The 15,289-nt window shown below is 36.4% G+C and overlaps 1 protein-coding gene across 1 annotated transcript in view; it reads left to right on the top strand.

Annotated features, from left to right (window-relative positions):
- The window catches only part of LOC150076368 (TGF-beta-activated kinase 1 and MAP3K7-binding protein 1-like), a 154,648-nt gene that overhangs the window by 117,136 nt on the left and 22,223 nt on the right, over window positions 1-15,289 (top strand). The window contains exon 7 of the mRNA XM_090387335.1: window positions 11,581-11,751. Coding sequence (XP_090243461.1) covers window positions 11,581-11,751 — 171 coding nt within the window. The remainder of the gene's footprint in view (window positions 1-11,580; window positions 11,752-15,289) is intronic.

Raw genomic sequence — 15,289 nt, 5'->3', positions numbered from 1 at the left:
ATTATCCAATTTCCACCATCTCTATCGTGTGATAATTTGTTACTTTTTGGGAGACCTTGTCTTCCTTTAAAGTTAGTTACAACATCTGGTGGAGTTGGACTTCTCTACAGTCAGGAGGCTTAAGTGACACAGAGTTGTACATAATAGAAAATATTGTTCATATTGTCTGTATGGCTCAATTTCAACTCCAAAAACATCTATCCAGTGTAGGTGTTTTCTTTTACCTTATTGCATTGACGCCAATTGTAATCCTGGTTGGCTCGTCAATCGTAAGGGTATTATTTTATACTTTGCCTCGCCAATTGTAGGCATAAATTCTTTGGTTTTTTTATTAGCCATATACCCTTGGCTACTAAGCTAAACCCTACTTTAATTTTATTTATGGAAACTATCAAGTTATCCTTGGGCCTCTGACTGCTTCTACAAGATTTCAGGTTTAATTGCATTTTTAGCTAGGAATTGAGCGAGGCAATTGACAAACACACTTAAAAAGTTTAACATGTTTAATTATAGAAATTGACTTAAAGGTTTACAAAATTGATCAACAAAACTCTTCATATAACAAAACATTCCTCACTGGGATAAACCAAAACAATAAGTTCATTCAGCATATCTTGTTACTAAATTGAAACAATAGTTCCTTTACAATATCCAATTTGTTTATCCAGTTATTCCTTAGGCTAGTTCAAAATATCACAGTTAGGATTTCAGAATGCCTTTCTTCCCCTTTTTGGATTATTCTCTTGACTAGAAATAATAATACGAAACAGTACTTACAATTATTTCACTTCTCCGACCTTTTGGACTAGTTCCTTTATCTTCTAGCACTTTCTTTTAACGGTTTCCACATCAGATTAAACTCTCCTCTATCAAACTCACTTTGAAGTGGTATATACTTATTAACTGCCCACTTATTTTAACTTTATTAACACTTGAAACTACTAGTTGCATAACTGTAACTAATTACAATTCCCAAACACAACTTTCCTCAATTAATAACTTACTCGCTGCTTCCAAACTTGTTAACTCCAAACGACTCATGCCCTTACACCAGCAAATCCTCTCGTCTGTAATCCGACAATATTATCGCTGTTTCCTGACTATTACTCTCATTGAACTCCTTCCCTTACGGAACAACGCCTACCTCTACAACTCCTCCCTCTATAACTCCTTGTCGCGGGTTCGATTCCCGCCTCGGGCTTGGATCAAAGTACTGCAAAAACCTTGGGAGGTGCAATATGGCCACAGAAGCCGATGCGCCAACAACTACCAAATCAAAAAAAAAAAAAATCTATAACTCATTCCCATTTTTACCCATGATTCCCTGAATTTTGACCTGACCTCCCCTAGGTAAGTCGAACGTTCCCCCCAAATTTTTCCCCCCTTTTCCAAAATAAGCTTATGCTTACACCAGTTTCTACCATTTCTAATGTGGTAGAATGCTCAGTGTAAAAAAAAGCTCACTGCTGTCAGAACCAAAGGGAATTGTTGATCTGCTCTAAATCCTCTTATTGCCAGTGCTCTTGGAGAAACATTTTCTCAACATCTCTGCAACATCACCTTACACACCAGCATTCCTGGTCCTGAAAAACAGTCAATTTTACATCAAAGACTTTTTATCCCTACAATAGGCCATATACTATGCAAGAATTAAAAATAGCGCTATCTCCTAATTCAAGTACTGTTGGACTAGATGACATCCATTATGAAAAATTATAAAGTTTTTAATTATAAATTATTAAAAATTGAAATTATAAACCTCCACCAAAATCTATGGATCATTTGCTCTTTTCTGTATAACAGAATCTTTCTTGAGGGACAGCTTCCATACTCCCAGCATAAGACAATAACGCTTGCCTTTGTTAAGCTCAGTGGCATAACCACTATAGGGCTGCAGCCCCTTCCAAGCCTATACTCTACTCTGATATTTTTACTTTGTACTACTATTTTCCATATTTTAAAATGCTATTCCAATTTCAATTTAATTACTATTTGACAACACCGCACAAACAAAAGTCCAACTATGTTCCTTATTGTACTGAAGTTATCAGCTCGAGCTCCGGGCTCAGCGTACTTTTGCCACCGCGCATCTGACTTTTGCAGCTTTTGTTTGGCTGGTTCAACTCTAAATATGCATAAAAGTAGGTAGGCTAATACCTAACAAGATTTTTTGGCTTAGTTGTAAAGTGACTTCAGTGCGATTTGCAGCTTTTGTTTGTATGTGTTTCTTTGGTGTGGTTACAATTTGTTTCTGTGAAAATTTATAATCCGTGCTTGGATAAATTTAATTACAAAACGCGAAAAATAGAAAGGAGGTAATTAAATTTTAAATTGGTGTATAAAGTTTATATTGAGTATTTGTAAAAAATTTAGATTTCATTTTGTTGATTCTCACAGTTGCTTTTGTTAGGCTTTAATTTACCAGCATGCGTTTATTGACTAAGTTACTCAATATACAAAATAAGCTTTTTTCATTAAAAGTTAATGAAATGTAATGTTCCACATTATATTTCACTTTTTCCTTCGTACATAGTTACAATCCTAAACTTGGTGCTAAGCTTGGGGATCTAGCTTCTAGCAAACAGAATGTAAGAGATACGAAGTCGGTTAAATTGGAGCAATGTTGCGTAATTGTAGCCTAATAATGATCCGTTGAAAAATGAATAAAGAAGTTTACTAGAGGATTAAATTTGAGAACTATCTGACCAGCAGTGCAATTTTTATTTGACAGATAAACTAAAAACACATCTTCAAAATTCTCAAAAAAAAAAATTATTTTTCAGTCGGATTAGGCCCACAATTACGCAATTTACAACAATTTAACCAACCTTGCCTTCCAGTATTTCTGTTTTTATTTTCTATTTCTGAGATCCTCATGCTTAGCCTCGAATTTGAGGACCCCTATATAAAATTTCTCTTGCCTTGACGTTTCTTTTTTTTTTTTTATATATAAAAGGGAAAACAAAGTTCAATGTTGCAATTTGTGGCAAAAAAAATTCAAAACGAGTGATGATGGTGAATCTGAGCATCAAAATTCTGTTGAAGTCCAGGATATGAAGTCGGCGAATGCAGAGGAAATTGAAGTTCAAATCAGTGAAAAGTGTGAAGTTAATGACATTGCGTTACTTAAAGACAAAAAAAATGTTTCTTGTGGATTTAATCAAGCTTTGGGTAGTGTTTGGGTTCCCAATTCTAACTATAAATTTCCTGGATCTACTGATCGAAAAGAAAAGTTTAATAGACGTTTTCAGCTTTCTTAGTTGAGAAAATACGACTGATCAGCTTATTCAAAAATAGAAAATGTTGCATATTGTAAATATTGTGTTCTGTTTTCTAGTACAAATGTAGGTCATAATCAGACTCAACAGGCTGGACATTTAGTGAAAACTGGGTATAATAAGTGGAAACATGCCACTAGAGATTTTAACTTGCATTACTACTATGCACTATCATCGAATATCCTTACATCAAGCTAATGATTTACACCAAGTTCTTAGTGGCAAACGTTTATCCGTACAAGAATTGCTGAATAAAGCAAAATACGAAGAACGAATGGATCAGAAAAGACTGGTGCCAATAATTAAAACAATTCTACTTTGTGGAAAGCAAGGAATACCATTAAGAGGTCATCAAGAAAGTGGGCCCATTAACTTATCAGAAACCTACAATGAAGGAAACTTTCGAGCTTTGTTAAGGGAATGAGTTGATGCCGGGGACACTGTTTTAGAAAATCATTTTAAGAACTGCTGGTAAAAATTCATTATACACTAGTGCGGGCATCCAGAACGAAATAATTGAATGTTGTGGTTCTATAATTCAGAAACAGATTGTGAAGAAAGCCAAATATTTTTCTGTGTTAGCTGACAAAACTACAGACATTTCAATAAATGTCGCTTTGTGTCAGATATATAGACGAAACAAATTTTCTTTCATTTGCCCCTCTCAATTCTGCAACTGGTGAAAATATAGTGAAAGAAATAATTAATCAACTTGAAAACTTTGGGCTAGATATAAAAATATCCATGGCCAAGGATATGACGGTGCTGGGGCAATGAGTGGCAGAATAAATGGCATCCAGGCTCATATACAAGAATTAAACCCGAAAGCACTTTACTTGCACTGCGTATCTCGTTGCTTAAATTTAACAATTTTGGATTCATGTGATTTGCAAGATATCCGAAACTGCATTCAAAAAGTTCACGCATTCTTTCAGTATCCAAAGAGGCGGTTGGTATTATTAGAACAGATAGAAGAATTGTGTCCGAATTCCAAGAAAAAGCATCTAAAAAAAAAAAATAAAAAATTGTTCCCTACTAGATGGGTGGACAGGCACGAATCTGTAATTATATTCATTGAATTGTTAGAACTGACATTTGCAGAATTAACAGTACTCATGGGAAGATAAAGATACAGCAACAAATGCACAATTACTTCTCAATTCCATCCAGAATGGTAATTTTTTGGTTGCTTTATATAATTAAAAAAGTATTCAGCAATAGTAAATACTTACAAACCATTAATATCGATCTAAAGAAAGCAACTGATCAGGCTAATTTGTTAAAAATAGTACTACAAGAAATGAGATCAGATGCTGACAAACAGTTTCATTATCTTTTTTAGAAGTTCAAGGTTTACGTAAAAATTACCAAATAAATTTTGAAGGTACCACAAATTACAGGTCGTCACACCAACTGCCATAATGTACTGTGCGATAATGAGGAGGACTATTATCGGATCTCAACTTTTGTGCCATTTTAGATAATTTCTTAAATCAGATTGAGTCTCGTTTTTTAACACATAAGGATGTTTTGTCTTCTTTTATGTGTCTCCTTCCAAAACGTAATGTTATTGAAGATATCTATATTCAAAATTTATGAAAACTACTTTTGTTTTACTCAATGACTTTTTAAATAGCAATAACTTTGTTAATGAAAATATGTTAATTTCTGAATATAACCTCTGGCAGAAGGAATGTGCTGAAAAACTATGAAATACTTTGACCACCATAGAATCCTTAGCAATATGTAATAAAGATATACAGTAGATTCTTGATTTTCCGTGTAGATTAAAAAAAAAAATAATAAAAATCCCAGATAATTGATTTCCTTACTTACGCAAGAAGTCCTATTACGTAACAGGACTTCTTGCGTAAGTTGAGTTTTACGTAACTTAGGAATGACTAATTAAATATTGCTACCATCCCCGATATGCCAAAATTACGAAATCTACAAATATCCTCAGAAGAATGAAGAAAAATAGTTATATATTTTTAATTAGTTCAATTAACAACTTTATCTGGGGACAGCGGTGAAGTAGCCAGAGTGGCACATAAGAAAAGAAAACATAAAAGGAAGGGAAAAAAAACACGTTATTGTACTATAAAAACTGATATGTATTTTATAGCCCTGGTTATTATAGTTGACTTCATTGGTGCCGGTCGCTTCACCGCTTCTCGTATTTTATTGTGTTCACCGTTGCCACTGACAAATCTGAATTCCGCATGATACTTGTTAACTTTTGGCCCTTTTTATAGATCGTTATTATTTTAATTTTCTGATCCAACTCAATTGCCTTTCTTTTCTGATAGATTTACTAATATCACTGTCACTTATTCTCTTAGTTGCCACCATGATAATAGTCAAAATGAAATTTTCTGTAAAGAACTTCACAGGGTTAAGGCAAAAACTCACTATTATCACCCCATGTGAGCTCACATTTTACTAAAGCTGATTTCTGGAGGTCACTGCCATAAAACAATAAAAACAATTTGCACTTTCCGGGTCGCTGGGTAGTAAACTCGATCCTATTACATTTGCGGTAATACCAATAGCTGGAATTCTGTGGGTTATTATGGTGAAAGTGTGTCCCCTTCACTGAAATCTTCAGTCATAAAAAAATATATAAATAACGTAGCGTAAGTCGGAGACTTACTGTATTGAAAAATGTTCAGCAATCTACGTAAAAAGTATGGTGATCAATAAAAAACTTACCCACGTATCAAATATGTTGCTTCCCTTTATATTTTACAATGTCGCGTATGGTTTGGTCACCAACATTATAATGGTTCCTTAGAGATTTAACAGATGCACCGTTTTTAAACTTTTGAATAATTTCAAGTTTTTGTGTTTAATTGAAAGCACAACTCTTGTGTTTGCCCATCATTTTCACAATTTCTTAAAAAAAAAAAAAAAAAAAAGACATCCCTGACATAAATAACGAAACAAAATTTGTCCTTTTATGGTGCGACAGAACACAATAATCAACGCAATGCACTAAAACAAACTAAACATTTGAGGTTTTTTTTTTTTTTTTAGCAGCGGGTGTGAAGACATCAGGGGTTGCAAAATAATAGGCACACTAACCTCTCAATGGCGACTTATAACGCCATGTCTTGTTGCTTATTTACGACTTGCAAAACATCTGTTTATACCTATTCTGGTTATTACTTGAATTTTATGATTTCTGGTTGATTTTTTTTTTTTTTTTTTTTTATTTGGAGTCTTTAAGTGTCCCAGTTAATCTGATCCCAGTAAATTGAGAGTCTGCTGTATGTCCAAATATATATCAATTACTGAAAATATTTGCCACTTTATCGGTATCCACTGCGACAGTTGAAAGATCTAATTCAAACTTAAATTGTTTAAAAAGTTATTTAAGAAACCATATGGGGGAGGAAAGGCTGGAGGGATTAGTCCTTTTGAATATACAGTAATACCCCGAAGTTACTCCGATAGGTGGGTCCAACGAAAATCGCGTAAGTCGAATTCGCGTAAGTCGGGGTACAACTTTGCATATAAATACATATAAATTTTGCTCAATTGGGACCAAGGACTAACAAAAACACTAGTTTAGAAGAAAAATATTAATAAAATTGCAGTTCTGTATACATATTAATACAAAATATGTATTAAAAAACAAATGACTTACGTTAAAAAGTTATTTCGATGTCGATGGCTTCATAAAATCTAACAAATTCGTCTGACGAAACAGCGCCTTTTTTTCACGCAGAATTTCTTCGTAGCAAGCTAATAATTTTTTTTATTCCTTGCTTTGTAGCTATAACGCGTTCTTCGTTGGAGTCTGTTTTCTAAAATTTTTAAGCCCTTTACAATTGAGCCCTTTTCAATTTTCAACCTGTCAAGTTTGCAGTTGTCATGTGCTTTTCGCCGTTGCTTCATTTAGGCCTGTAGCACGTGCAATATCACGTGGTCTTTCATTTCGCTCAAAGCGTTTCACAATTTCATAATTTTTTCTCTATCGACAGAGGCGGACTGGCCATAAGCCTTACCGGGGCCAGTGTAACCCCGGTGGGCCAGTGTGATTTTGCCCATAAACCATAGTATGAGGCCACTATAAATTTTCCCGGGTAAGAATTTTTGACCCAGTCCGCCTCTGTTTATCGATAATTGCTTTTCTTTTTCTCTCTGAATCTGCAGTGTCTTCACCAGTACGCCTCCTTTTCACACCTTTTAATTAAGTATTTTACTAATTTTTAGGGAATAAAGCGCAATTACAAAACGAGGAGGCACGCTTGATACGCATAAACAAAGCTGCGCGCATGTAGCAACTGAATAAACAACACCATAAAGGCAGAGATACACTATTGACACCTCACATTTCTAGGGGTTACTACCATAAAACAATAAAAATACAGTTGCGTTTCTGCTAGTGAAATATGTTATAAACTGGTAGTAAACTCGATCTAATTGCATTTGCGATTATACCGATAGCTGGAATTGTGTTGGTTTTTACGTTATTATGGTGAAATGTGTTTTTCCCTTCACTGATATAAAAAACATAAAATCAGCAAAGTTGAATTTTGTTCATCTTTCGCTCTCATTCTCCGCCGTCGCACCGTATATCGATAACATATGAAAAACGACCTTGAAGATAGTGGGCGGCAGCGTTGCCAAACGAAAAAATCAAGAACCGCGTAACTCCGAGTTCGCGTAAGTCGGGGTATTACTGTATACTATGACGTAATTATTAATCCCGAAGAAGTCATAGATCTTCTCGGGGAAAAAAAGAAAAAAAAAAAAAGTGTTTAAATATAAATATATAACTAATTTACAACACCCACTTAGTATTTTGTTGAGTATATAAGGCTTTATTTTTTTTTTCCTTTTTTTTTTTTTTTTTTTTGTGTTTGAACAAAAATTTATTTGTGAACAAATAAATTATGTACAACTTCAAATTACTGTAATGTAAATAAGTTTTTTTTTTTTTTTAAGTTAAAAGGGTTCTTAAATATACATATGTAATTTTTTTAAATTGCTGTATATGGATTAAAATTTAATCTAAATAAATAATTCCTAGTTTTTTTTTTTTCATTTATAGAAATTGACTTTTTATTTATTCCCTCACTAAATGGTCTATTTCACTAATTGGTCACCCCTCTTATCCTGAAGGTGAGCAGTTAGTGAGGTTCTACCATATTTGTATTATACGGAGGGTTGACTCAGCCTTTTGATAACGATTTTGACAGTCCTTTAAAACTACGAAATTCCATGCTGCTGTCACTGGTTGTGTTCTATTTGTAATTTGTAAAGTAAAGCCCACTGCAAAACTGCAAGTCGATCTTGTCCCATTCCTGCTGGCAGACTTTCCACAAACCTTCAACAGTTCTGGGATGGCAGTTTCCGAATGCCCAAAAATCCATGGGTGGCAGGTGATTTAACAGGTATATCTTCAAACGGGAGCGAACGAATACCTGTTACTGCTTCCATTCTCTGCAAAAAAGCACAGGTGGAACGTGACTGTGGCTGGATGCTTTATCCAGATGCACAGACCTTTTCAGCGCCAGAACTGTACAATATGGGTATTTCACATTCAAACAACGGCTGTAGAACTTCAGTCTGGTAATACACTGCTGACTTTCCGACTCTACGCAACTCAAATTTGCCATTATGACAAAAACCGGCTACAACCATAAAACCTCGGCCAAAACTTTCCTTGCACTGATGCACCCATGTTGGAAAGGCCTTGTCACCTGTGGACGGTAATAAATTGCTCAAATTTTGTTGCAAAAGGAGAGGTATACCCACGCTTCTTCCAATGTTGCTACGAATTTCCACCTTTCAGCTGCCAGATATTTTTTGTGCAGTTTTCGAGCATTGACCTGCCGCTCTGCAACGTGCCTTGCTCCTAGGTGGTGTACGCAGGCCTTGTGCTTCTTCTCCAGTTGCAAATTTTCGTTGATTATGCGACAAGCGGTTGGTTGACTGGGATGTTCCCACACGTGACGCTATAGCTCTTTGGGTTTTTGGATTTTCACCGACAACGAGCAACTGCACTTTTCGTACCACCTCCCTCGTTCGTCTTGGAGCAGGTTGCAGTTTCTTCAGTGTTTTCCGCCCACTTGCAGCAGCTTCACGGAATTTTCCTTTGCCATTCAAAACATTATGGATACCGAACTTTGATACACTAAAATTTTTCGTTATGTAATGTTCCAACCATGGGTCCAATTTCTGAGGTATGTCGACATTAAAACAACTTTTACAACTGATACACCTGTTCATAAATTTTTACCCTGCAGGCACAGGAGGGGTAAAAATTTTACCCTTCCTGTGCCTGCGGGGTAAAAATTTTACATTGCTGCCATACGTCACAAGTAGGATTAATGTCAAAATCGTTATCAAGAGGCTGAATCAACCTTCCGTTGTAAAATTACATATTTTTTTCTATAATCATAATTTCGGTACTGTACAATTGATGGCTCTACTTTCATCAGTTCATTAATATCAACATATGCATTACTTTTCACACAAATGCATAAGTGAAGGTTTCTTTGACTAGTATCGGGACATTTGCTTTGTCGTTTTGTGATTGACAAATGTAAAAAAAAAATAAGAAAAAATGTGTTTTAGCTGCTCTTCTGAAAGTAGGTATCATAATTACTTTTTTATTACACTGATTTTCATAAAGAAAAGTGGCAGTTGACAGGGGATGCAGTGATCAAAATTATTCTTTATGAATCAGGTTCTGGGTCAACTGATATTTTTTTAAAGCTGATGTTTACCAGTTTACTGAATAATACTAGTTCAAAAGGCGACTCCGTAGCCAGGTGGGAAGGAGCAGCAGTGCGTAGCACACGCTTCTTGATTAGACCGGGGTTCGAGCCCGTCACCACCAAATACGGAGGATGCGCAAAGGTCAGGGAAAGACCACCGCATATCCCGGAGCAATATGGCCTTAGTTGCTAATGCTCCTAAATAACAAACTAGTTCAAAAGATGATTTCAACGCAACTTTTTTTTTTTTTTTTTTTTATGAAAACCCCAAACACGAAAGGTATCAAAACCTATTTTAGTACTGTGCATGGGTTGAAGGAGAAGTATGGGGGAAGGGTTCTAGATAATTTTGTGATGTAAATTTTGTTTCACTTGAACTGTAAACAGGAGAGTTTCAAAAAGATTGGATCTGTATTTTAAAATGGCAAATCAAAATAAATACCCTCGTCAGAGGGGTGCTTCTGTTTTGGTGCATACTTTGTATGCCTTGCCTTACACCCCCCCCCCAAGTATTGAAAATTGGTTTGGATCACACTGTAAACAAATGAGGACAAAGAAAGCCAACACAAGAATCACGGCAGGCTTCAGGAAACTTTTACCAGACAAACTAGTTTCTCCCTGCATTCTCGTTAAACAGATGGTGCATGTTGTCGGTAGTGGCAGTAGAAGTCAGTAATGATGTATTGATTAGTTTTTTTTTTTGTTTTTTTTTTCATTATTAAAAGCAGATTATTGGAGTACATGAGTAATGCCTTCATGACTGAAATTTACTTACAGGTACACCCTCTAGACTGCCTCAGCCTTAGGGTGTTTAGCCCCCTTCCTGCTGTTTTAAAATAGGAAAACAACTTCTACAGACTGTGCGTGTTATCGGTAATGGCAGTAGAAGTTTATTTCACTATTTTAAAACAGTGAGGGGGGGGGATTAACATCCTAAGACTGAAGCAGTCTGGAGGGTGTACCTGTAAGTAGATTTCAGCCCACTCATGAATGCGAATAATCTGCTTTTAATAATGAGGAAAAAACTAATCAATACACCGTTATCGACTTCTACTGCTATTACCGATAACACGCACTATCTGCTTGCCGAGAATGCAGGGAGAAACTGCAGTAGAGGGAAACAAGTTTGTCTGATAAGTTTGCCGTGATTTATCGTGTTGGCTTTCTTTACCTTGGTACAAATTAGTTATAAATAGATGATAACATCTCCTCTTCCCCCATCAAGTACTCAAGTGCCCCGATGGGAATGGGATAATGTGTGTCATAAATTTGGTTTCAGTCAGAGCGTAAATGAAAATGTTATTTGGGTGGGGACACAGGTACATATGACAAACTCATAAGCCAACTAGTAAAGTAGAACTGAAGAAAGGTAACAATTTTTGAAATATTCTAATAGGAGGAAAGTTTAGAGTTAAATGGTTAGTATGTGGCCTTATCTACTGATTTATACACTGACAAAATTTGACACTATACTGAATTATAAAATTCAGATTGGTGTCAAATTTTGCAGACTTTCTGATTTGGCACTACAGTATTATTGAAACTGATGTCTTTAATTTATTTATTTACAGTCAAATGTGGAAATCTGTCAGATGGTAATGGAGCAGTTTGCAGAACAAAGCACACTGAATTCGGTAGCTCAGGCTGTAGTAGATAAAGTAGTTCGAATCCATCATGATACTTATATGAATAGCATAGAAACTTCCAAGAGATGCCAAAAAAGGGATGATATAACTCTTTTGGTAAGAATATATAAAATAAATAAATTTATAACATATATAATATAAATTTATTTTATATTACATCACATTTTATTGTCCATTATTTATAGATAGAAGCAAACATTGAGCCCCCCCAATCTTATTTTTGATTGGCAATAAGACTAATATCTCAATTAAGATTTTGCAACTTTTAACTTCCAAGGTTTTCTGGCTTTACTCTTTTAATATTATTTGATTTCTACAGCTTTAAAAGAAAATTTTTTTGGGCTCTTTTAGTGATATTCCAGTGTAAAAACCAAACAAGTCACAAAAGGGGTATCATTAGGTACCAAAGACGCACATCTATCCCACAACTGTCTTTGAACAATTTGAATTTATGCCCTCTCAGGCGATTATTATGAGCAAGAGGAATAATCCCAACAACATTGAGCATGCTCAAACCATTCAAAGCTTTATACATCTCAATTAGATCACCTTGCAGATGCCTAGTCTCCAGACACTGCAAAACTTAAGCCTTTCTTCATAAGAGCAGCCCTTTGTACCATTCACAAATGTTGTTGCCCTTCTCTGAACTCGTTCCATTATCTCTACATTCTTCTTAAAATGAGGCTTCCAGACCTGTATACACTACTGCAGGTGTGGCCTGACTATTGCTTTATACAAGAGGATAATCACCTCTATATCCCTGCTAGAAAAATTCCTGTATATCATTGACAAGACACCATGAGCTACTCTTGCAGACTCTCTGCACTGCTCAGAAAACTTCATATCTGCCTGCACAATTACCTCCAGGTCCTTTTCACTCTCTACCACTGTCATTGTAGTACCACACAGGGGATATGTTACTGCTTCCCATATACAGTATTTTACATTTGTCAATGTTAAACTTCATTTGCCACCTCTCAGCCCATCTGCTCAACTTTTCTAAATCCTGTTGCAACAGCGTACTGTCATTAACAACTCTGCCAACCTTTGTACCGTCTGCAAACTTTTTTTTTTATGAAAACCCCAAACACGAAAGGTATCAAAACCTATAGTACTTAGTACCGTGCATGGGTTGAAGGAGAAGTATGGGGGGAGGGGGATGCTGGAAAATTTGCTCTAGAGACTTGGACATTAAGCCTGATATACCATCATCAATATCATTAATAAATACAGAAAACAACAATGGACCCAACACTAAACCCTGCAGGACTCCACTAATAACATTAGTCCAGGAAGAGTCCATTGATTACCACTCTGTCTTCTCCCACTCAACCATCCCTTAGCAGCAATTTGCCTCTAATGTCACACTGCTCCAATTTGTGCAGCATCATCCATGTGAAACAGTACCAGCCTTATCCAAATATATGATATCAAAATTATTCTTTGCATCCAGTTCCTTTGTGACCATATCATTAGCCGACCGGGCTAGCCGAGTGGGTAAAGTACCTGCCCAGCAACCCAAAGGTCGCGGGTTCGATTCCCGCCTCGGGCTTGGATCAGAGTACTGCAAAAAACCTTGGGAGGTGCAATATGGCCACAGAAGCCGATGCGCCAACAACTACCAAATCAAAATCAAAAAAAACCATATCATAGTATCAAAAAAAATTGTTCAGACAAGCCTTTCCCTTAACAAACCCATGCTGTGTCCGAGCTATAACTGAAGTCTTGTCTAGATGATCCTGCTGTGCTTCTTTAACCAGTGCCTCCGTTAATTTCCCTAGAACAGAAGTTAAACTAACAGGTCTATAATTACAGGCACCTCCGTAGCCAGGTGGGAAGGAGCAGCAGTGCGTAGCACATGCTTCTTGATTAGACCAGGGTTCGAGCCCGTCACCACCAAATGTGGAGGATGCGGAAAGGTCAGGGAATAACCACCGCATATTCCCAGAGCAATATGGCCTTAGTTGCTAATGCTCCTAAAAACCAAATAACAACATAACAGGTCTATAATTACTTGTGTCGCCCTTTGATCCTCCTTTGTGAATTGGGGTCACATTTGCATATCTCCAGTCCTTGGACTCAGGAGAGTCCAAGGAAGCTCTCATAATCATGGCTAAGGGATTGCTTACTTCCTTTGCTGCCTCCTTTAATATAACTGGATATATCCCATCCACTCCAGGTGCCTTTCTTATGTTTATCTTCAACAATTTCTCCTCCACTTTGCTTTCAGTTATTACAAAATCATCTAGCTCACTGCCAGAGTAAAATTTACCTCTGGCATTCCCCTCCCTGAATAACTCCTAATGTGTGAATGTAGATGCAAAATACTCATTTAGTTTGTTAGCTATCTGAGTGGGATCATCAACAGTTGAACCAATCTGATTCATCCCCTTCCTTCTAGAGTTTACATAAGTAAAGAACTCTTTGCTGTTTTTCTTTGCATCCTTTGCTAAAGATTTCTTGTAATCTGCCTTTGCCTGCCTAACCTCCTTTGTGATTATGTATCCCATGCATTTTTCTTCTCTGCCACGTCTCATTAGTTCATCTGACAACCATTTTGGCCTAAATCTTGAACAATATTTCTTAGTTGATAAGAAAAGCCTAGTAGCTTACAAGATTAATTGTTTGAATGCTTCCCATTTTGAATTTCGTGTTGGTAACATCATCGGTTGGCCCACCGAATAGAATTTAAATATTGTCTCAGACCACCATAGTCTCCCTTTACGAAAGCAAAAACCCTTCCCTTTACCCCTGATGGTAGTTACCTCTTTGAGTAAATCCCACTTCAGCACACTGTGATCACTGCCACCTAGTAGTCCTTTATCTGCAGATTCTTAATGCATGAAGAAAGACTACTGATAATTAGATCAAGAGTATTACACCCTCCAGTTGCCTCCCTGCTGTACGAAACAATCATCCAATTAATCCACAAATGATTTGCTTGCGTGTGAGTGACCAACCCACAATATCTGGGAAATTAAAATCCCCCATTATAAGACACTCTGATTTACTGGCCCACTCTATTTCTCTGTACTTTTCTCTCTGTACAATTGTTTATTATACTCATCAGGGTCATTAGGCCTATAACACACCCCTACTCTGAATTTTGCTTTCCCAGTGCTTATGTAACACCAAACTGACTAGACACTGCACTGTCCACCTATGTCAACTGGCTTCCTATGTACTTCCTTGGATTTTGTGTTTCTTAACTGATAGCATAACCACTCCTCCCTTCCTGTACACATTGTACTCCCCAATTTCCAGCTATGCATTCCTTATCTGTGTGATGCCACGTCTCTGATATTCCAACAGTATCTGCCTTTGATGTTTTGACCAACTCCTGAGGTCATTACACCTACTAGACTGTGTGTGTTTGTGTGCACGTGCATGCATGTTAAACCAGTTGCTTGTATTCAGTCTGTTTTATGCAGTTGAAGTGTAATCATGTCAGCTCTGCTTTCCAATTACACTTAAGTTGGACAATGTGCTGTAATTAGATTTTTATGGTGAAAAGTATTCAGACCCTCCCAGATTCAAAGAAAGGTGTACAGATAAATGGAAAGGTGGTAGTAGAAGTAGTAGAGGTATGTGATCCAAGAAAGCAAGCTTATGTAGCATCAGCAAAAAAAAAAAC

The sequence above is a fragment of the Mastigoproctus giganteus genome, chromosome 13 (assembly GCF_048544385.1).
Source record: "Mastigoproctus giganteus isolate SK-2022 chromosome 13, ASM4854438v1, whole genome shotgun sequence".
NCBI classification, from domain to species: domain Eukaryota; kingdom Metazoa; phylum Arthropoda; class Arachnida; order Uropygi; family Thelyphonidae; genus Mastigoproctus; species Mastigoproctus giganteus.
This window is presented reverse-complemented; position numbering and strand designations above follow the sequence as displayed.